The 21924-nt window shown below is 40.9% G+C and overlaps 1 protein-coding gene across 2 annotated transcripts in view; it reads right to left on the minus strand.

Annotated features, from left to right (window-relative positions):
- LOC140727734 (immunoglobulin superfamily member 3-like) overlaps nucleotides 1–21924 on the minus strand; it is a 193558-nt gene that overhangs the window by 53371 nt on the left and 118263 nt on the right. For both annotated transcript variants that reach the window (XM_073045438.1, XM_073045439.1), the window contains exon 3: nucleotides 6576–6983. In XM_073045438.1, coding sequence (XP_072901539.1) covers nucleotides 6576–6983 — 408 coding nt within the window. The remainder of the gene's footprint in view (nucleotides 1–6575; nucleotides 6984–21924) is intronic.

The raw sequence follows: 21924 nt of genomic DNA on the forward strand, positions 1-21924 counted from the left end.
CATGAACCCCAAAACTGTTGCTTAAATCTTCAGCTTCCCTTCTGAGTTTCACAAATTTTCCATCTTCCTCTTAAAAACTCAACTCCTGCTGATATGGTGCATTCCCCACACTGGGTACCCGCTCACCCTTAATAAGCTCAGAGAATGTCAGCATGTAGTTTCCCTAAAGGCCTACTGGTTCAATAAGTTAACTTTGTTTCTCTTGTCATAGATACAATCTGATCTGGTGTGTTTCCATTTTAAATCATCAGCATCTGGAACATTTGCTCTGATTTCCTTCTCAGCAGACACACTGATTCCGTCTGCATCTGGAGACCATCCAAACATAGTAACCAGTGAAAACACAGAAACAGCAAGAGCAAAGTGTATGTTCCCTTCATTGGATTCATACCATTGTACAACTCATGCCTTTTGGCCCTCCTTATCCACATTGATCATCAGGTACCCCACTATACTAATCCTGTCTACCAGCACTTGATACCAACAATATACCTTGGCATCAAAAATGCTCACGCTAATGAATAAGATGAAGAGACCCTTGAAAGTGAGCCCATGGGTATTGGGAACAGTTTAGTGCTAGGGTGAGTGAAGTTAGCCCCTGGTTCAAGAGCCTGGTTGTTGAGGGGTAACAACTATTCTTGAAACTGGGGTGTAGGTCCTAAAGCTCCCATACCTTCATTCTTGATGGCAGCGTCTCTACCTGTTCTGTGGTATATTGCCTGCGACCACATAGGTTTCTCCTTGGTGTTTCCAGTTCCCACCCTCACCCCAAAGATGTGCATCTTTGGTGGGTTAATTGGCCACTATCAATTGCCCCTAGTACATAGGTGAGTAGTAGAATCTGGGTAGGGTTTATAAGAATGGAAAAACTTAAAATTAGGAAAATGAAGGATTGGTGCAAGTTGATAGTATGTGCAACTTGATGGGCTGAAGGGCCTGTTTCACTGCTAGATGACTCTCTACTTCTAAAAGATTCATGATTTTTGAAGAATTGTGAAGCTGACTGGAATGAGCAAATTGCTGCAATGCCCCAGTTCTGTTGAAGTCAAAGTTAGACTCAAGGGAGCGACAACTATTGCAATATCTTTTTGATGCTTTGCATCATATGTGACTCATGAGTGGAGAAGCTTGGTGGACGAAAGTCATGGAGGCAGCTCACCGGCTGTTCTTGAGCACGGTTATAATTGTTGCTCTTTTGAAGCAGGTAGGAGCCTCCGACTGAGGCAGCAAGAGATTGAAGGTGTCCCTGAACATCCCTGCCAAGGTTGTATTGAGAGCGTCCTGAGCAGCTGCATCACTGCCTGGTTCGGAAATTGCACCATCTTGGATCACAAGACCCTGCAGCGGATAGTGAGGTCAGCTGAGAAGATCATCGGGGTATCTCTTCCCGCCATCACGGACATTTACACTACACGCTGCATCCACAAAGGAAACAGCATTATGAAGGACCCCATGCACCCCTCATACAATCTCTTCTCCCTCCTGCCATCTGAGAAAAGGCTCCGAAGCATTCGGGCTCTTACGACCAGACTATGTAACAGTTTCTTCCCCCAAGCTATCAGACTCCTCAGTACCCGAAGCCTGGACTGACACCTTGCCCTACTGTCCTGTTTACTATTTATTGTAATGTCTGCACTGTTTTTGTGCACTTTATGCAGTCCAGTGTAGGTCTGTAGTATAGCTTTCTCTGTGTTTTTTTTTAATACGTAGTTCAGTCTAGTTTTTGTACTGTGTCATGTAAACCATGGTCCTGAAAAATGTTCTCATTTTTACTATGCACTGTATCAGCAGTTATGGTCGAAATGACAATAAAAGTTGACTTGACTTGACTTGACTTGAAGTGGTTGGCACAGGTTTTCAAAGCCCAACCAGGTACACCATCAGGGCTTGACGCCTTGTGAGGATTTGCCCTCTTGAAAGATGTTCTGACATTGGCCTCCAAAACAGAAATCACAGGCTCACTGGATGCTGAAGGGACTCGCACTGTGTGGTTTTATTTTCCCTTGTAAAGCATGCAGAAAGGCACTGAGCTCATCTGGAAGTGCAGGATTGCACCCAGCCATGTTAGGTTTTGCTTTGTAGGAAGGACTGATCTGCAAACCATACTAGAACTGACATGCATCTGATTTATTTCTAACCTCAATCGGAAATGTTTTCTTCGCTCTTAAAATAGCCTTCTGCAGGCGTACCCGACTTAGGATATAGTTCTGGATCACTGGATTTGAACACCACAGGTCTATCTCTCAGTAGGCAATGGATCTCCTGATTTGTCCATGGATTTTGGCTTAGATATGTCTGGTATGTTCTTGAAGACACACACTCATCCACCCAGGTCTTGACGAAGCCAGTGACAACTATGGAGTATTCATTCAGATTCAAAGATGAATTTGTGAATTTTGTCCAGTCCACCGACTCAAAGTAGTCCTGTAGGCACTTCTCCACCGTCCTTCACCATACTTTCCCGGTTGTCACCACTGGCATTCTGGTCTTTAGTCTCTTCCTATATGCCGGGAGTAGGACTACAGCCGAGTAATTGGGGCAGCACAGTAAGCATTCTTAATGGTGGTATGAGTGTGGTCAAGCATGTGGTTCCTCTGGTACCACTGGTGATATGTTGGTGGTATTTGTTCATAGACTTCTTCAAGCTGGCCTGGTTGAACACCCCACCATGATAGGCAGCAGTGTATGTAGTTTTATGCCTGCTCTGCTCCTCCAGTGCCTGCCTGAAATGGAGTGTACACCATTACCAGGATGATGGAGGATAAGCCCCCCTTGGCAGATAAAAGGACGACATTTGACTGCTAGATGTTCCGGGCAGGTGAGCATGATGCCCCACGATAAGTTAATCATAAAGCATACTCCAGTTCCTGTGCCTTTAAAATTCTGAGCTGTCCTGTCATTGCAGAGAATGATGAAGCCATCAGGCTACAGCATTGTGCCCGAAATTGCCGGAGTGAGGCACATTTTCGTAAAGCATAGTACGCAGCAATCTTCCTCTGAGGTCCTCAGCTTTGTTTTCTAGAGAGCATACATTCACCAGCAGGATAGACAGGAGTGGAAGTCAAAGACCTTAGTGCTTCAATCGTACACGTAGACCGGGGTGGTGTCCTCTCTGCTGTTTTCATAAAGGGGAACTGCACTCATGACCCGAGTTTGCCATTTGAGGTTTGTCAATTTTGAGTATCGATATTTTTTTTAAACGTCTTAAAACAATGCTATTTAATGAAGTTCCCATGGCAGTGACTGTAGATGTCAGCTGTAGTAGTCCTAAGCGGGAATATTTGACGATTCCCATTGGAGCTGCACACAAAGAGTCGCCACTTAATGGTGAAATCTTACCAGAAATTATTTATTCATTGATTCTACAGTATTGTGTTTCTTTGCATTTTTAATGTGCAGGCCTGCAAAAAATGAATCTCAGGGTAGCACATGGTGACGTATATGTACTTTGATAATAAATTTACTTGAACTTTGAACAGGGAGAACATGCAAGTTCCACACAGACAGCACCCGAGGTGAGGATTGAACTGGAAACTCTGGAGCTATCTGGCACCACCCTCAACTGGCTGTGCTACAGTACTGCATATCCTCAGTATTCAATCTCAATGGCATTTCCCCATCCTGTGAAACCATGAACATCCAGAAATCTGTCATTTCCTGAGCATCCATAGCTCTCTAGAGTTTTCAAAGATTTATCCCTGCTGCGTAAAGGAATTTCTCATCTCAATCTTAAGTGACCTTTCCAGTCTACTCTCCCTGTTAGCTGCATGAGTATGCAGCTTGCAGTAACTGCAATGTTCCTGCACACATAACTTTTGTTGCCACACATCTGGAATTTTTACTAATGTCTCATTAAAATGCCGCGCAGTTTTTCAGGCCATGTACAAATTTCCTGCTCAGAACAGTGGTTGGTCTGCACAGCTGTATAAAAAAATGAGGGAACATTGGCCTTGGCTCTGATTTCAGGTGACTTCTCAGCCAAACAAAGCATTTTCCCAACATCCAGTCTAGAAAGATTATTCGAGTTTCAATGAGATTACTTAGCCTTTCCACATATGCCTGGTGTCTGCATATGGTACCTCTTATGGCAAACTCAGCAAGACAGGAACCACATCTAATAAATTTTGCTGCATTCCATCCCTGTTAAATACATATCTTTTTTTTAGGTAAAGAGACCAAAACTGTGCACAGAATCAGAATCAGGTTTATTATTGTGAAATTTGTTAACTTAGCAGCAGCAGTTCAATGCAATACATAATATAGAAGAAAAAAATTACCTGTATTGAATAGATTAAAAATTGATCAAAACAGAATTAATCTATATTAAAAACGTGAGGTAGTATTCATGGGTTCAATGTCTATTTAGGAATCGGATGGCAAAAGGGAAGAAGCTGTTCCTGAGTCACTGAGTGTGTGCCTTCAAGCTTCTTTCTGTACCTCCTCCCTGATGGTAACAGTGAGGAAAGGGCATGCCCTGGGTGCTGGAGGTCCTTAATAATGGACGTTGCCTTTCTGAGACACCGCTCCCTAAAGATGTCCTGGGTACTTTGTACGCTAGTACCCAAGATGGAGCTGACTAAATTTATGACCCTCTGCAGCTTCTTTCAGTCCTGTGCCATAGATACCCCCCCCCCCCCATTCCAAACAGTGATAAAGCCTGTCAGAATGTTCACCATGGTACATGTATACAAGTTTTTGAGTGTTTTTGTTGACATACCAAATCTCTTCAAACTCCTAATGAAGTATAATCACTGTCTTGCCTTCTTTATAACTATATCAATATGTTGGGACCAGGTTAGGTCCTCCGAGATCTTGACACCCAGGAACTTGAAACTCCTCACTCCTCCACTTCTGATCCCTCTATGAGGATTGGTATGTGTTCCCTTGTCTTGCCCTTTCTGAAATACACAATCAGCTCTTTCATCTTACTGACGTTGAGTGCAAGGTTGTTGCTGTGACACCACTCCACTAGTTGGCATATCTTGCTCCTGTACGTCCTCTTGTCTCCGTCTGAGATTCTACCAACAATGGTTGTATCATCAGCAAATTTATAGGTGGGACTTGAGCTATGCCTAGCCACACTCTCTATATGGGTACAGAGAGAGTAGAGCAGTGGGCTAAGCACACACACCTGAGGTGCACCAGTGTTGATTGTCAGCGAGGAAGAGATGTTATCACCAATCTGCACAGAGTGTGGTCTTTTGCTTAGGAAGTCGAGTATCCAAGTAGAGAGGCCCAGTGTTCTGCAACGTCTCAATCAGCATTGTGGGAATGACGGTGTTAAATGCTGAGCTATAGTCGATGAACGACATCCTAGGTGTTTGTATTGTCCAGGTGGTCTAAAGCTGTGTGAAGGGCTATTGAATGCATCTGCCATTGACCTATTGTAGAAATAGGCAAACTGCAGTGGATCCAGGTCCTTCCTGAGGCAGACGTTCAGCCTAGTCATGACCAACCTCTTAAAGCATTTCATCGCTGTAGATGAAAGTGCTACTGGGTGATAGTTATTAAAGCAGCTCACATTATTCTTAACTAATGCACTGCGTAGTCTCACCAAGGCCCTTTATAAATGCAGCAGGACATTTTTACTCCTGTCATCATTTCCTCTCCAATCAAAGGCCAACATTCCACTTGCCTTTTTAATTGTTTGTGGGACCTAAACCCTGGCTTTCAGTGACTTATGGACAAAGATTCTTGAGTCTCTGTGAACAATATCATTTCAGAATCTCTCACCATTTATTTGAAAAACTTTTTTTGTATTGCGGCTCAAAGTAGATAGCTTTGCATTTTTTCATGTTCTTCACAGTTCAAAGTAAAATTTATTATCAAAGTACATTTATGTCACCATGTACAACCCTGAGATTCATTTTCTTTCAGGCAAACACCATAAATCCAAGAAACACAATAGAATCAATGAAAGACTGCACCCAACAGGATGGACAAATAATTAATGTGCAAAAGACTACAAACTGCAAATACAAAGAGGAAAAAAATAATAGCAAGAAATATTTGCCATGTTTTTGCTCAGATTGTTTGTCCATAGCTTCTTGAAACTGCTTTAGATCTCCTCCTTACTGATAATTTATCCTAGTGTTGTATCATCAGCAAACTTGGAAATATAACAATTGGTCCCCCTGCCAAATCACTGATATAGATTAGAAGAAGCTGGGGTCCCAAGCTGTGACCATTGTAGTAGCTCATAATTAACAGCCTGCCAAAGAAAGATCTGAATGTTCCCAATTTTTGCTTTGTGTTTGATAATCTATTCTCAGTGTACAAGTCCCAACATGTGTTCTAACTTGGATAAACAACCTCCCAAATGTGACTTTATTGAAAGTGGTCGGAAAATGTAAATGCAACACTTTGTTGTGAACTCCATTTAGCAAGAAAAGGTTGACATGGTCTCACTTTCAAGAATAATCAGGCTTCAGTGGCCTGAACCCTGACCACCATTCCCAGAGTGTCACTTTTATATAATAGTGAGCCAGCAGGCTCTCCCTTTGCTTATTCACGCTATGGCAATATTGATTTTGATTTATCCTTTGAAGACAAATTACTGTAAAACAATGCCTTACCCGTAGCTTTTACATTCACAGTTGTTCTATCAGTGCGTTTGGAAGCTATGGTATACCAGGACTTATCTGGATCTTGGATCCACTCCCTTGCCTCACAGTAGAAATCCCCTTGATCAGATGCTTGCAGTTTGTAGATGGTGAGTTTGAAGGAAGTGGCTCCCAACTTGTCCAGCCGTACATCACCTGACGCGTGTCTTTGCTTGTACGACTCTCCAGGGCGTAGAATGAAATCTCGTGTTAGAGATATGACCTTGAGACTCTGATCTCCCTTTTGCAGGTACCATGTGATGGCCATATGCGTGTGGTACGGTGTTTGTTCAGACACTTCGCAGACCAGTTCCAGCGAGTCTCCTTCTACCTTATTCAGAGTCTTGGGCACAGATATGGCAGTGAGCGTATCTGGAATAACTGGAAAAGAATAATACAGAAATCATCAATGGGGCATATCACAAGATCTCATTTATTAAAAGGGTTGTACCAGAGTGAAGGATAGAACAACTTTGGGCAAATGCAGTGGCATCGTTTGCAGAGCTGCTGCCTCACAGTGCCTGAGACCCAGGTTCAATGTTGATTTTGGGTGCTTTCAGTGTGGAGTTTGCACGTTCTCACTGCGCCTGCGTAGATTTCCTCTGGATGTTGCCTTTTCCCCAACATCACAAAGATGGACAGGTTAGTTGGCCAATTGGCCATTGCAGAATCTGGGAGGGATTGATGGGAATAGAACATAGAACATTACAGCATTGTATGTACAGCCTTTTGGTTCAATGTCAGTCCGATCTTTTAACCTCCTCTGAGATCAATCTAACCCCAAACCTCCCACATAGCTCTCCACTTTTCCAACATTCATCTGCCTAACTAAGAGGATTTTAAATGACCCTATTTACCTGCCTCCTCCGCTACCCCTGGCTGTGCATTTTCCACGTACCCACCACGAAAAAAATAGCTCTGATATCACCCTTATACTTTCCCTCAATCACCTTAAAATGATGGTTCTTCATATGAGCCATTTTTCCGCTGGGAAAATGTCCCTCTGGCTGTCCACTCAATTTATGCCTCTAATCATCTCTAATCATCTCAGAATGTGCGGAGAAAAGAAATAAAAGGGTGATTAACGTAGTCAGGTGGGCTTACTGGGCTGAAGGGCAGGTTTCCATGGCTAACTCAAAATCATTTCAGTGATAGGTTAAAATGTATTAGCATCATGGGTTATGACATTCACTGTGGACTGGAACCGAGCAGCTCCTAAGTATGGTCAGTTCTCAGCACTGGTTACAGGACATATTGATCCATTCTTAAAGCAAAAAGGACTGTAATGACAGTCAAGAAAAAAGCATACTGAAAAAGAAGGATGAGATGGGATTTTGCATTATTCCTGAGCCAACACCCAGAGCTATTTTCAGCAGTGTCTTAGCTGCCTTCATTTAAAGCTCTGTAAACATTTCAGTGTGAATGTTGACCTATGAATGCTTTGGTTTATCAGCAAGTACAGTACATTAACACCTTTTTTAAAATGAAGAGAATTTCAGCTAAGTATATTCAACATTTATTTACCCATGTATCCTGTTTTAATTGTGACACACACATTTAAACAAACAAAAACAAGCACCGCTATATTTCAACAGCAATCTTTCGGATAATTTTGCTATCCAACTTTTTGGATTTTCATTACAGACTTGAGATTTTAGTTTTCAGCTATTCTGTTTTAACAAGAATCTAAATTCATTGCTATAAACTGTACCAATGATTAACATGAGCCATGATGAACAAGTAGTTACATATTCTTTAGTTTGCACAGCTGAGGATATTTGGCTCTGATCCACATAGGATGTCAGGGCTTCTGGCTGGCATCACCACATGAGTGCCTTGCCTAAAATCAGGGAGTTAATGCATTTAAAAAGAAAATTCCAAATTAGAAAAAGGATGTGAGAATTGCTAAAAAGATAGACCCGAGCTGGGAGAAGAGCGGCAGAAAGGGAAGCTGTGGAAAATGATGAAGGTAGGCATAGACCGAATCCAAAGCAGCCCTTTGAAACCTGTTAGCATCCCAGACAGTTGAAAATGGAGAGGAGAGGGTTTCAGACTATGGCTGAATAAAGCACCAATGGTGTGGATCTTTGCTTTGAGAATCATTTGTTGCGAATGCAGCACCCCTTGATACATGGAAGGAAGCAAAAGTAGCAACTAGAAGCATCACCACGATACGGATGATTTCATCAGGACTAAATAAATTTAGTAGGACAGTAAGTAAATGTAACCAATCTCCAGTGGACCACCTTGACAACTTCCTGAAGGCCTCAGAGAAAGTTCATTGCATTCCATGCTTTGTTGAGGTTTAGAATCATGGGGATTTCACAGAACATATTTTCCCTCACACACAGGGCGATCGCCTGTCACAATCTGCTCTATTTAACATCCCCTCACATCTTGCAACGCATGCTAAACCTTTGAAGCTCATCTCCAATGTCCAAATATCTAACTATATCCTTCACTTCGCTGCCTACTGATACTGATAGTCAAATTAGACAAATCTTCAAAATGAGCTGCCGTTATTTCACACTTATGAATTATTCTTGCAGGAGAAATTGTGTGTACGTGTCAAAAAGCAATCGGTCACAGGTGGGCATCGTGTGGAGATCAGGCCTCGACCCAGTTATACAAAGAAGCTTTGCCTTTCCTGGGAGTATTTCACCTCACAGTTAAAACCTGTACCCTGTGAGCAAAAAACCAAGTTTCTACATACATTATTATAATGGAGGCGCTACTTATAGAAAGAGAGGAGATTGTGTATAGAACTTGTGACTGAAATATAACAAAGATAGCAAAACATAACAGCAACAATCTGGTAAGGCAACATTTAATTTGTTTCTTCAGAATCAAAGCTAATAGAATTAAAGTATGGAAATCATCTATCGGCCCTTCCAAATCTGGCAACAGCTTTTAACTCTACCAGCCGAAAGAAAATGATTTAAGATCATTCGTAGACCACTGGAATTCACCAAAGTGATATTATTGTGTGAATATCAAGAAAATACCACCACTAAGATCAGCTGTAAAGGATTCTGCAAAGGTAAAAGCCTCTGAGATGGTTATGCATCTGGAGACACTCAATACTTGACTAGCATGGAATTGAAGCCAAGGGTTATAAAGCTGTTCCTTCTGAAAATGAAGCATATGATTAGATGCATCTAACTGAAATAACAGTAGTTAATTTTATAAAATGTACCCACCCATTTCAAATATACTCCAATGTTTATTGCCTTCATTTATCTGACTTTTCTCCCCAAAACTCAACAAAGCACAGCTGACTGAATGCACAAAGAGGCAAATTAACTAGCAACATCATCCAAAATCCGGCTCTTCAAAACATTACACAAAATCTGGCATCACAGCGTGTTGCATTTCTGACCATGAACCAAGATGCTACTGCAGAGGCTTGTAGCAGCTTAACAGGCAGGGGTTCTTCGGTCATTGCCCAGGCACCTGACCAAAGGATCACTGAACAGTCCGCATGCGTCTGTCAGCAAAACCCTGGCTAAAGATGGGCTCACCAGAATTAGTCACACAGTAATCTGTGTCATTCACTATGGATGGAAGAATATTAAAAAGGGAGAGAGTACAAAATATTGCTATGCAGAGGATCAGGATATCCTCGCACATGAATCACAGAAAGTCCGCATATAGGTGTGGCAAGTAATCTGGATGGGAAATGGAACATCAGCTTTTAAAGCATAAGGGGGTGCAGTATAAAAGTTCTGCTACAACTATGCAGCATTTTGGCAAGATCAATGCCTGGAATTGTTTGAACAGTTTTGGTCGTCTTATTTGAAGAGGCATAAACTTGCCTGGGGGTAACTAAACATGAAGAAAATTTGAGAAGATCGAGCCCAATGAGTTTCAGTACAACTGCCTCAATTTTTCTTATTATATTAGCTGATAATTCAATATACAGGTAGAACAAATTTAATTGGAAATTGTAACAAATGTACTGAAATATGAAATAAGTAAACTACACAGGTAAAACTTTGGAACTTTTTAAACTATTCTGCTTTGAATTTGTAATTTTTACTACAACTTTTTTATTCTCTGAAATAAGAGGTCCAATTCACTCCAAAAATGCATTGCTTTGATCAAAATGTACCTTTAGAAACAAATTCTCCCATTCATTTTTTTTTATTCTGCAGGTAGTAGAAGCTTTTGTGGACTGTAATTGCAAATATGTGGATCAAATTTCCATGAAAATAATTTAATCCTGCCTCAAATCAAGACTGGGAGAATTAACTAGTAAAGTAGCACAACAAAATAAGAATTGGAAGAAGTTTAAAAGACCAAATATAAATAATGCCAAGTATACATTGCATATTCAACTTATAAAATATTCAATATTTTAAAATCAGTAATGAGATGCAGATTAGACCAAACACCCAGAATATTATTTGGTCTTTGACATTGGCAAGAGTATTAAAAATAAGTTGAAGAAAACCTTAAAAATACCAGTCAAAATTACTAACTTTTAAAACAAGGGAAGTATTACTGACTTGTTGATTGGCAGTAATCTAAATGAAAACATGGATAAATTATGGCTTTTGTATTGTATAGTTATGTATGGTTGAAATACCTCATAAAAGCAACATGGGGGAGTGATGGTCAATCTGACACTTTCTGAAATAAACTGTGCACCCAGACTTAAGACAAGGGCAAGGGCAAGAAGGGAAGTGGGTATATCATACCCTACAGGCTCCCCTCAAAGTCACAAACCATCCTCAACCAGAAAGACGTAGCTTTTTAGGGCAGTTTATCATTGAGCCTACTAGGGGATTAACTATACTGGATTGGGTGCTAATGTAATGAACCAGAGGCGATTAGGGATCTTAAGGTAAAAGAATCCTTAGGAACCAGTGATCGCAGTATGATTGTGTTCAACTTGAAATTTGATAGGGAGAAAGTAAAGTCTAATGTAGCAGTATTTCAGTGGAGTAAGGGAAATTACAGTGGTATGAGAGAGGAGTTAGCCAAAGTAAATTGGAAGGAGATGCTGGCAGGGATGTCAGCAGAGCAGCAATGGTGTGTGTTTCTGGGAAAAATGAGGAAGGTGCAGGACATGTGCATTCCAAAATGAAGAAATACTCAAATGGTAAAATAGTACAACCGTGGCTGACAAGGGAAATCAAAGCTATTGTAAAAGTAAAAGAAAGGGCATACAACAAAGCAGAAATTAGTGGGAAGATAGAGAATTGGGAAGTTTTTAAAAGCCTACAGAGAGTAACTAAAAAATCATTAGAAAGGAAAAGAAGAAATATGAAAGCAAGCTAGTAAATAATATCAAAGTGGATTGTAAAGTTTTTTCAAGTATGTTAAAAATAAAAGAGAAATGAGAGTGGATGTAGGACTGCTAGAAAATGAGGCAGGAGAAATAAGGGGGACGAAGAGATGGCTGATGAACAAATGAGTATTTTGAGTCAGTCTTCACCATGGAAGACCCTAGCAGTATGCCTGATGTTGTAGTGTGTGAAGGAAGAGATGTGGGTGCAGTTAGTTACAAGAGAGAAGGTGCTCAAAAAGCTGAAAGACCTAAAGGTACATTAGTTACCCAGACCAGATGAACTGCAACCTAGGGATCTGAAAGAGTTAGCGTTGAGAGATTGTGGTGACATAAGAAATGATCTTTCAAAAATGATTTGACTCTGGCATGGTGTCAGAGGACTGGAAAATTGCAAACATTACTCCAATCTTTACGAAAGTAAGAAGCCAGCAGAAAGGAAATTATAGACCAGTTAGCTTGAGCTCAGTGGTTGGGAAGATGCTAGAATTAATTACTAAGGATGAGATGACGGTGTACTTGGTGACACAGTGCAAGATAGTACAAAGTCAATGTGGTTTCCTTCAGGAAAAATTCTGCCTGATGAACCTGTTGGAATTCTTTGAGGAGATTACAAGTAGGATAGATAAAGGGGATGCAGTGGATGTTGTATATTTGGGCTTTCAGAAGGCCTTTGATAAGGTGCCACACACGAGACTGCTTACCAAGTTAAGTGCCCATGATGTTACAGGAAAGTTACTAACATGGTTAGAGCATTGGCTGATTGATAGGAGGCTACGAGTGGGAATAAAAGGATCCTTTTCTGGTTGGCTGCCAATGACTAGTGGTGTTCTGCAGAGGTTGGTGTTGTGACCAGTTCTTTTTGATTTAGATGATGGAATAGATAGCTTTGTTTCCAAGTTTGCAGATGATACGAAGATTGGTGGAGGGGCAGGTAGTGTTGAGGAAACAGGTAGGCTGCAGAAGGACAATGCACTTTGGTAGTAGAAATAAACCTGCAGACTATTTTCTAAATGGGGAGACTATCCAGGAATCTGAGACACAGAGGAACTTGGGAGTCCTTGTGCAGTACACCCTGGAGGTTAACTTGCAGGTTGAGTCAGTGGTGAGGAAGACAAATGCCATGTTAGCATTCATTTCAAGAGGTCCAGAATACAAGAGCAAGGTTGTGATGCTGAGGCTTTATAAGGCACTGATGAGGCCTCACCTTGAGTATTGTGAATAGTTTTGGGCCCCTCATCTTAGAAAAGATGTGCTGGCATTGGAGAGGGTCCAGAGGAGGTTCACAAGGATGATTCCAGGAATGAAAGGGTTATCATATGAGGAACATTTGATGGCTCTGGGTCTGTACTCGCTGGAATTCAGAAGGATGGGGGGGGGGGGATCTCATTGAAACCTTTCAAATGTTGAAAGGCCTAGACAGAGTAGATGTGGTAAGGATGTTTCCCATGGTGGGAGAGTTTAGGACAAGAGGGCACAGCCTCAGGATAGAGGGGCGCCATTTCAAACAGAGATGTGGAGAAATTTCTTCAGCCAAAGGGTGATGAATTTGTGAAATTTATTGTCACGTGCAGCTGTGGCAGCCAGGTCATTTGGTGTGTTTAAGGCAGAGATTGATAGGTTCTTGATTGGCCATGGCATCAAAGGTTACGGGGAGGAAGGCTGGGAACTGGGGTTGAAGAGGAGATAGAAAAAAGGATTAGCCATGATTGAATGGCGGAGGAGACTCAATGGGCGAGATGGCCTAATTCTGCTCCTATGGCTTACGGTCTTCTGGAAATCCCTCTCCATTCTTTCATTCTATCCAGATCATCAGATCCTACAATATCTTTAACTGGGGAACTGAGGAGTTTAAAGATGATGGACAGATGGCAAGTACTGGCTATACTAGCAAAAAACCAAATCCTGTGTACTACTAACAAAGCTGTTTAGACATGCAGCACTCCAAGGGACGGTAACCCTTGAATTCTGCAAGTCCCGCACAGCCGGCCCAAAGGTCATCTAAAAGCACCAGGGTGACCTCTGTGGCCACTGAATTACTACATTGAACTAAAGGAACCACTTATTTTAAAGTTATATTGCTTGATAGCTGGCAGATCATGTTTGCTTTCAAAACTGTGGTGATTGGTAGGCATTGAGCATTGCTGTAAATGGAGAGAATCCTCCTGTGTCACACTCAGTAGGGTATTAATTCTAACCATCTTCATAATACCAATGACTCCCAAGGTAAAATTTCAACCCATTCATTTCCAATACAACACAAAGCACAAAGCACCTCGTTTAGGGATTGTTTTCAAAATATGTGAAACATTTGTGGCATTATTTCTCTACAATCGAGTTTCTTCTGTTTATTGTGTTGCAATCAGTCAGTTGTAAAAGTAAGGTTCTTAATTTTTTTTTCGTTTTGTCTCCCTATTCTTAAGCAGAAACAATATTTACCACAGTAAACAAAGAAAATCCAGACACCATGATAAAAAAATCTGGAAAGGCAATTCAGGGGGGAGAAATGAAAAGCAATTTAATATTCTGGAAAAAAATGTACAGCCAGTACTGTTTTGTTCTGATAATCTTTTAAAGTATTTTTCCATCCTTTGTTCTTATTCATAAATATCCCATTGTTCATAGTTACTTTTTTATATAACAGATGTCCCAGAAGTATGTTGTTAGTTAGGAGACAAAATTGATGAAAAGTCAGAATAAACAAAAATGATAAGTTAATGGCTAAAACAGAAGCCAAGAGAAAGAGAAGTGGGAGTGATTTTTTTAAGCACTGAAACACAAGAAATATGTTAAAGACTTGATACTTGATCTTTTGTACTTGATCAAAAAAAATCACAGAAAATAATTGCAATGTACCATCAGAATTCTGACTGACAGATCAATTTTCAATTTCTGAAGCATTATTGCCTTGAGAGGAATAAAATATCAATTCAGATTGACAATGTTCTACCAAGTCAGAAAATCATCCCAGTCCTATTTGCAGTTCTCTTTATTCACCTAGTCTTTCAAATGCAGAACATGGGTACAATTTTTTTGATCAAATGTTAATGGAAACATTCTCAGTACACCAGTAAAACAAGAAACCAATCTGCTGGAAGCACTCCGCAAGTCAAACAGCATTTGCTGAAGGAAAGGAATCGCTGATGATTTATGCCAAAATGCTGCTGGAAGAGCCCTTCTCAGTCCCGATACAGGGTTTCAGCCCAAAACATCAATAGTTCCTTTCCTGCTATGGGCACCATCTAACCCACTGAGTTCTTCCAGTAGATTGATTTGTTGTTCCAGATTCTGCATACGCAGTCTCTGGTGACTTCTCTGACTTCAGGTCTAAATTTAACATTGTGTCTATAATTAATTATTATCTGGCCTGTGATCAGCCTGCAGTCAACTTGACAATTAGATATTAAGAATCTTGCAATAACAAGTTAACACTGAAATTTAGATTCAGATTGAAAAAAAGTAGTGCTTTTCTGCTTCTTGCCTCATGCATACCACTATTTTCTCACCCTTAGCAAATCGCTGACATCTTCTATTCCTTCCTCAGCCTATAATCATTTCATTCTTCCCCACACATCTCAATTGATCAATGTGAGCATTGAGCAAGGTCTCAAACTAAATGAGATAAATGACCATTGCTATGGGGATCAATGTTGGCCAGGAGCAGCTCTAGTCTGCAAGGGGTACCAAGGAACTTCTTTTGCTTTTATGCACACAGATAACCAAAACGTTGGCTTAAGCTCTCACCTCAATGACAACAAATAGGATTTGAAACCAATCGGCCAGTGTCTGGATACTGCCAGCTGCTTGTATTTAATTTTGCCCAGAGTAAGTGGGAAGTAAAATCTGGGAAGCTGCTGTTTAGAGTTTTCCCCAGATGAATTTGGCCAGAGGCTCCAAACCTTTTTCTATGCCATGGACCCCTACCATTAACCAAGGGGTCTGTAGACCCCTGGATTAGGCATTTATGAAGTGTAGCCCTCATTGAGAACTGGATAAAGTGCAGGGTGGCTCAGCAGGATAATGTGCAACATCCCGGGCACTCGCAACCCGGCTTCCCTTCTGCCGCTGTGTCCAAGGAGATTTGATGCTCTCCACATGACCACACGGGTTTATTCCAGACACTCTGGTATCCTTCCACAGGCCAAAGACTTACAAGTTAGTAGGTTAATTGGTCACATGGGTGGCATGACTCGTTGAGCCAGAAGCACTTGTTCCTGTGCTGTATCTCCAAATAAAAAATAATAATTTCATATTTTTTTTACTCAAGGACAAACCTACCAAGGCAAACAAAAGAATAAATTATAAAGAAAGTAAGTTCACACGAGAATAGGAACTGCAGATCAAAGTGCTGCACAAGAGTCTATATTCCATATAGTGTGCAAGATCTAGATATTACTTCCCAAACACAAGAGATTCTGCAGGTGCTGAACATCTTGAGCAACACAATAAAGTGCATTTATAGATGGGAATAAACAGCTGACATTTCAGGTTCAGACCCTTTGTCAGGACTGGAAAGGGGAAAGAAGCTAGAAGATGGGGGGAGGGAAAGTAGCACAAGCTGGCAGGTGATAAGTGAAACCAGAAGAGATACTTCATTAGGAGTTTGAAGATATTTGGCATGTCAACAAATACAACCAAAAACTTCTGTAGTTGTACCGTGGAGAGCATTCTGACAGGCTGCATCACTGTCTGGTATGGAGGGGTTACTGCACAGGATTGAAAGAAGCTGTAGAGGGTTGCAAATCTAGTCAGCTCCATCTTGCGTACTAACCTACAAAGTACCTAGGATATCTTCCAGGAGCGGTGTCTCAGAAAGGCAGCGTCCATTACAATGGACCTCCAGCACCCAGGGCATGCCCTTTTCTCACTGTTACCATCAGGTAGGAGATACAGAAGCCTGAAGGCACACACTCAGCGATTCAGGAACAGCTTCTTCCCCTCTGCCATCCGATTCCTAAATGGACATTGTATCTTTGGACCCTACTTCACTTTTTTAAAAAAACAGTATTTTTGTTTTTGTACATTAAAAAAAAATCAATATACGTCATTGATTTACTTTTTTATTATTATTTTAATTTAATTTAATTTAATTTTATTATGTATTGCATTGAACTACTGCTGCTAAGTTAATAAATTTCACGTCACTTGCCAGTGATAATAAATCTGATTCTGATTCTGAGGGTAGGTGTGTGTATGTGTGGGGGAGTTTGTTGAAGTAAGAACCTAGCAGGTGATAGGTGGAAAAGTAAAGGGCTGAAGGAAAAGTGATCTGATAGGAGAGTGGGTCATTGAAGAAAAGGAAGGAGGGGCACCAGAGAGAGATGATCAGCAGCTGAGGAAAAGAGAAGGGATGAGAGAGGAACCAGAACAGGGAATGGTAAATCAGAGAAGGGGAAGGGGGAAGAAATTAACATAAGTTAGAGAAACCAGTGTTTATGCCATCAGGTTGGAAGCTTTCATGAAAGAATATGAGGTGTTGCTCCTCCAACCCAAGTCTGGCCTTATCCTGGCAATAGACCACAGTACGGAAGGGGAAGACCAACAGGTCAGAATAGGAACCAGAAGGAGAATTCAAGTGGGTAGACACTGGGAATGCTCACATGTTCTGGTAGATGAAGTGTAAGTGCTTGACCAATGTAGAGGTGGCCAAACTGGGAGCCCCAGATAAAATGGATGACTGAGAGACTCAGAGACAAAGCGTTGCCTCACCTGGAAGGACTGCTTGGGGTTCTGAATGGTGGAGAGGGAGGTTGTTTAGGGCTGTTGTTGTCATGCTTTAAGGGGTAAATGCCAGGATGGAGATCAGTAGGGAGGGACAAGGGAGACACACAGAGCTCGATCCCTATGGAAAGTGGGGAGTGGAGAAGAGGGAAAGGTATGTTTAGTGGTAGGATCCCGTTGTAGATGGTGGAAACTACAGAAAATGAGGTGCTAGATACAGAGGCTCGCATGCTGAACGGTAAGGATAGGTGAAATTGTATCCCTGTTCTGGCAGACAGAAGATGGGGTGAGGGCCTAGGTCCAAGAAATGGAGTAGATGCAGATGGAAGTAGCATTGTTTGTAGTGGAATGGAAACCCTGATCTTTGAAAAAGGAAAGCATGTCAGATGTTCTAGAAATAAAACCCTCGTCCTGAGAACAGATGCAGCAGAGAAAGGGGAACTGAGAAAAGTGAATAGCATTTCTACAAGTGTCAGGGCGGGGAAAGGTACAGTCAAGATAGCTGTGAGAGTCCGTAGGTTTTTTGAGTGAAAGGGGAGAGGGAGTGAAAAAGGGGAGAGGAGTTGAGAAAGGGGAGAGGGGTTGGAAATGAACCAAGTAAATTTGAGGGTAGGGTGGAAATTGGAATCAAAGTTGACCAAATTGATGAGCTCAGCATGGGTACAGGAAACAACACCAATGCAGCAATCAGTGTAGTCTAGAAAGAGTTAGGGAACATTACCAGTGTCAGCTATGTGGGACAGTATAGATTGCTGACAAAAAGGCAGGCATAGCTGAGCCCAAGGCTGTACCTTGGGTTTGGATAAAGTGGGAGAAGCTGCAAGAGAAATTGTTGAGTGTATTGACCAGTTCTGCCAGAGGGAGGAGGGTGGTTGTGGAGGGCACTGGTTGGGTCTGTTGTCCAGAAAGAAGCAGAGAGTGTTAAGGCCTTCCTGCTGAGGGATAGAAGTGTATAGGGACAAGATTTCATAGTGAAAGTGGTGATCATGGCCAAGAAATGGATTGAAGTGATTCAGCGTGTGTGAAGCGTCACAGATATAGGCAGGAAACAACTGAACTGAGTGGGTCAAAATGGAGTCAAAGTATGTAAACACAAGTTCAGTGGGACAAGGCAGGCAAATTCAACAGGCCTACTGGGACAGTCAACAATACAACAGGCCTACTGTGTTTGTGGATCTTGGGTAGGAGGTAGAAACGAGCAGTGCTCAATTTATTTTTCAATGAAATATAAGAATAGTCCTTTGCTTTAGTTTCAACAAATCAAAGTAACTTAGTAATGTTGAAAATTAGTCATTGAGAGAGACATCACAGCACACAAATCTTTTACAGCAATGTCTAAAGGGTACATTATTATCTGTACAGATGTGGCTTCAGAGCAGACCACATCACTGAGAGGAACACAAAAAATTGAGACAAAGCCATCACTTAGAGGAGAGAGCAGACAATGACTAAATCAATCCACATCACACACCCACACACCTCATCAGTCAGCTCAAGGTCAACAAAGTTGATGTGGCTGTGGAACTTTTGTACTAGAAAATTTACCAGCCCAAAACTCCATTCATCTTTGGATTTTCTGCCACATCACCATAACTTTACTGAAAGCTCAACCAAACAACAGAAAGTCCAAAGGTATGGAGGAAAAATGCACCAATAATTATTGTTCAGTGGTCCAATACATTCAATGCTGAACTTGCCTTTACATGTCTGGTTGGATTATGGAACAGTGGAATGAGTTATGTATTTGTCTTCTAACTGCATTTCCAATTCAAAAACAAATCTTTTAACCAATTCAAATACAGGGGCTCCCCAGGTTATGAATGACCTGATTTATGAAAATCCAAATTTACACAAACTCCTCCATAAATTTTTAAAGCATTTTTAATCTAGCAATAAAAAATCATGGAATTCATTAACTGAATACATATATATTCTATCAGTTCAATGGGTAGTGTTAAGCTGATTATTCAATAACATGAAACAATATTAGGAATTATACATAGTATGATAAAATGTGTTACTATGGGAAACGGATCTTTCTGACTCACGTACAAATCAGCTCAGCTTATACATATATACATACATATACACACACATGCACACAGTGCCTATAAAAAGTACTCATGTATTTATTGGAAGTTTCCGTGTTTTATTGTTTTACAACATTGAATCACAGCAGATTTAATTTGGTGTTTTTTGACAGAAAAAGACTCTTTGGTGTCAAAGTGAAAACAGATCTCTACAAAATGATCATAATTAATTACAAATATCACATAAATTAATTGACTGCATATGTACTCACACCATTCCAGTCAGTATTTAGTAGATTCACCTTTGACAGCAATTACAACCTTCAGTCTGTGTAGATAGGACTCCTATCAGCTTTACACATCTAGACTCTGCAATTTTTCCCCATTCTTCTTTACAAAACTGCTCAAGTTCTGTCAGATTTCATGGGGATCATGAGTGAACAACCCTTTTCAAATCCAGCCACAAACTCTCAATTGGATTTAGGTCTGGACTCTGACTTGGCCATTCCAAGATATTAACTTTGTTGTTCTTAAATCATTCCTGTGTGGCTTTTACTTTGTGCATGGGGTCATTATCCTGCTGGAAAACAAATCTTCTCCTAAGTCGCAGTTCTCTTGCAGACTGCATCAGGTTTTCCTCCAGGATTTTCCTGGATTTTGCTGTATTCATTTTACCCGCTACCTTCACAAGCCTTGCAAGGCCTGCTGCAGTGAAGCATCCCCAAAGCATGATGCAGCCTCCACCATGTTTTATGGTAGGGATGGAGTTTTAAGCAGAGTTTTAATTTCATCTGACCATAGAACCTTCTTCTAGCTGACTTCAGAGTCTCCCACATGCCTTCTGGCAAACTCTTGCTGAGAATTCATGTGAGCTTTTTTTCAACAGTAGCTTTCTCTTTGCCACTCTCCCATAAAGCTGTGACTGGTAAAGTACCCAGGCAATATTTATGGGATGTGCAATTACTCCCATCTCACCCACTGAAGCTTGTAACTCCTGAGTCTTCATAGGTCTCTTGGTGGCCTCCCACACCAGTCCCCCTCTTGCACGGTCACTCAGTTTTTGAGGATGGTCTGCTCCGGGCAGATTTACAGCTGGGCCATATTCTTGCCACTTCTTCATGACTGACTTAACTCTACTCTAAGGGATATTCAGTGACTTGGAAATTTTCTTGTATCCATCTCCTGACTTATGCCTTTTCACCAACCTTTTTGCGGAGTTGCTTGGAGTGTTCTTTTGAATTTGTGGTGTAGTTTTTGCCAGGATACTGACTCAGCAGCAGATGGACCTTCCAGATACAGGCGTATTTTTACTACAATCATTTGAGATACCTTGAATGCACACAGGTAATCTCCATTTAACTAATTATGTGACTTCTAAAACCAATTGACTGCACCAGTGATGATTTGGTGTGTCATATTAAGGTGGGGGGGGGGGGGGAAGAAATACTTTTGCAATCAATTATTTTGGTTTTATATTTGTAATTAATTTAGATCATTTTGTAGAGATCTGTTTTCACTTTCACATGAAAGAGTCTATTTCTGTTGATCAAGTGTCAAAAAAGCCAAATTAAATCCATTGCTATGTTGTAAAAATATAAAACATAGTTTTAAAGGGGGCGGAGTGGTGAATACTTTTTATAGGCTCTATAAATAAATTAAATAAGTAGAGAAAAAAGAGAGTAAAAATACTAAGGTTGTATTCATGGGTTCATTGTCCATTTAGAAATCTGATGGCAAAGGGGAAGAAGCTGTTCCTAAAACATTGAATGTATGTCTTCAGGCTCCTGTAACTCCTCCCTAATGATAGCAATGAGAAGAGGGTGTGTCCTGGGTGATGGGGGTCCTTACTGATGGTGCTACTGGAGAAGACAATCAACAAGTTAAGCTCAGGGTCTTCATGATCCAAAGTGAAAATTGTTCAAGATGGGAAAGGTTTGCAAGAGGTCTGCAGTAAAATGCGACTTCTCAATAAAGTCAAATGTTCCGTGATATCGAGAAACAGGATATTAGATTATGGATGTGCAAATTATCACATGGAAATCCTTCAGCATTAGTAATAATGAAACAACATAAAAGCTGGCACGTTGAATAGATCTTGGTGAAAGCACCCAGAGCAAGAGACAAATTAAAATTGGTTTCAAAATATGAAATCCAAGATATTAAAATGCATTAGTTGCACAAATATCATGAATTATTCTGCTTAAGCATACCAAAAAAAAACAAAGTTGCTAGGAATCTGAAATAATAGCAGAAAGTGCTGAAGAACTTGCCAATTTTTATT

Source organism: Hemitrygon akajei, chromosome 5 (genome assembly GCF_048418815.1).
Source record: "Hemitrygon akajei chromosome 5, sHemAka1.3, whole genome shotgun sequence".
Classification (NCBI taxonomy): domain Eukaryota; kingdom Metazoa; phylum Chordata; class Chondrichthyes; order Myliobatiformes; family Dasyatidae; genus Hemitrygon; species Hemitrygon akajei.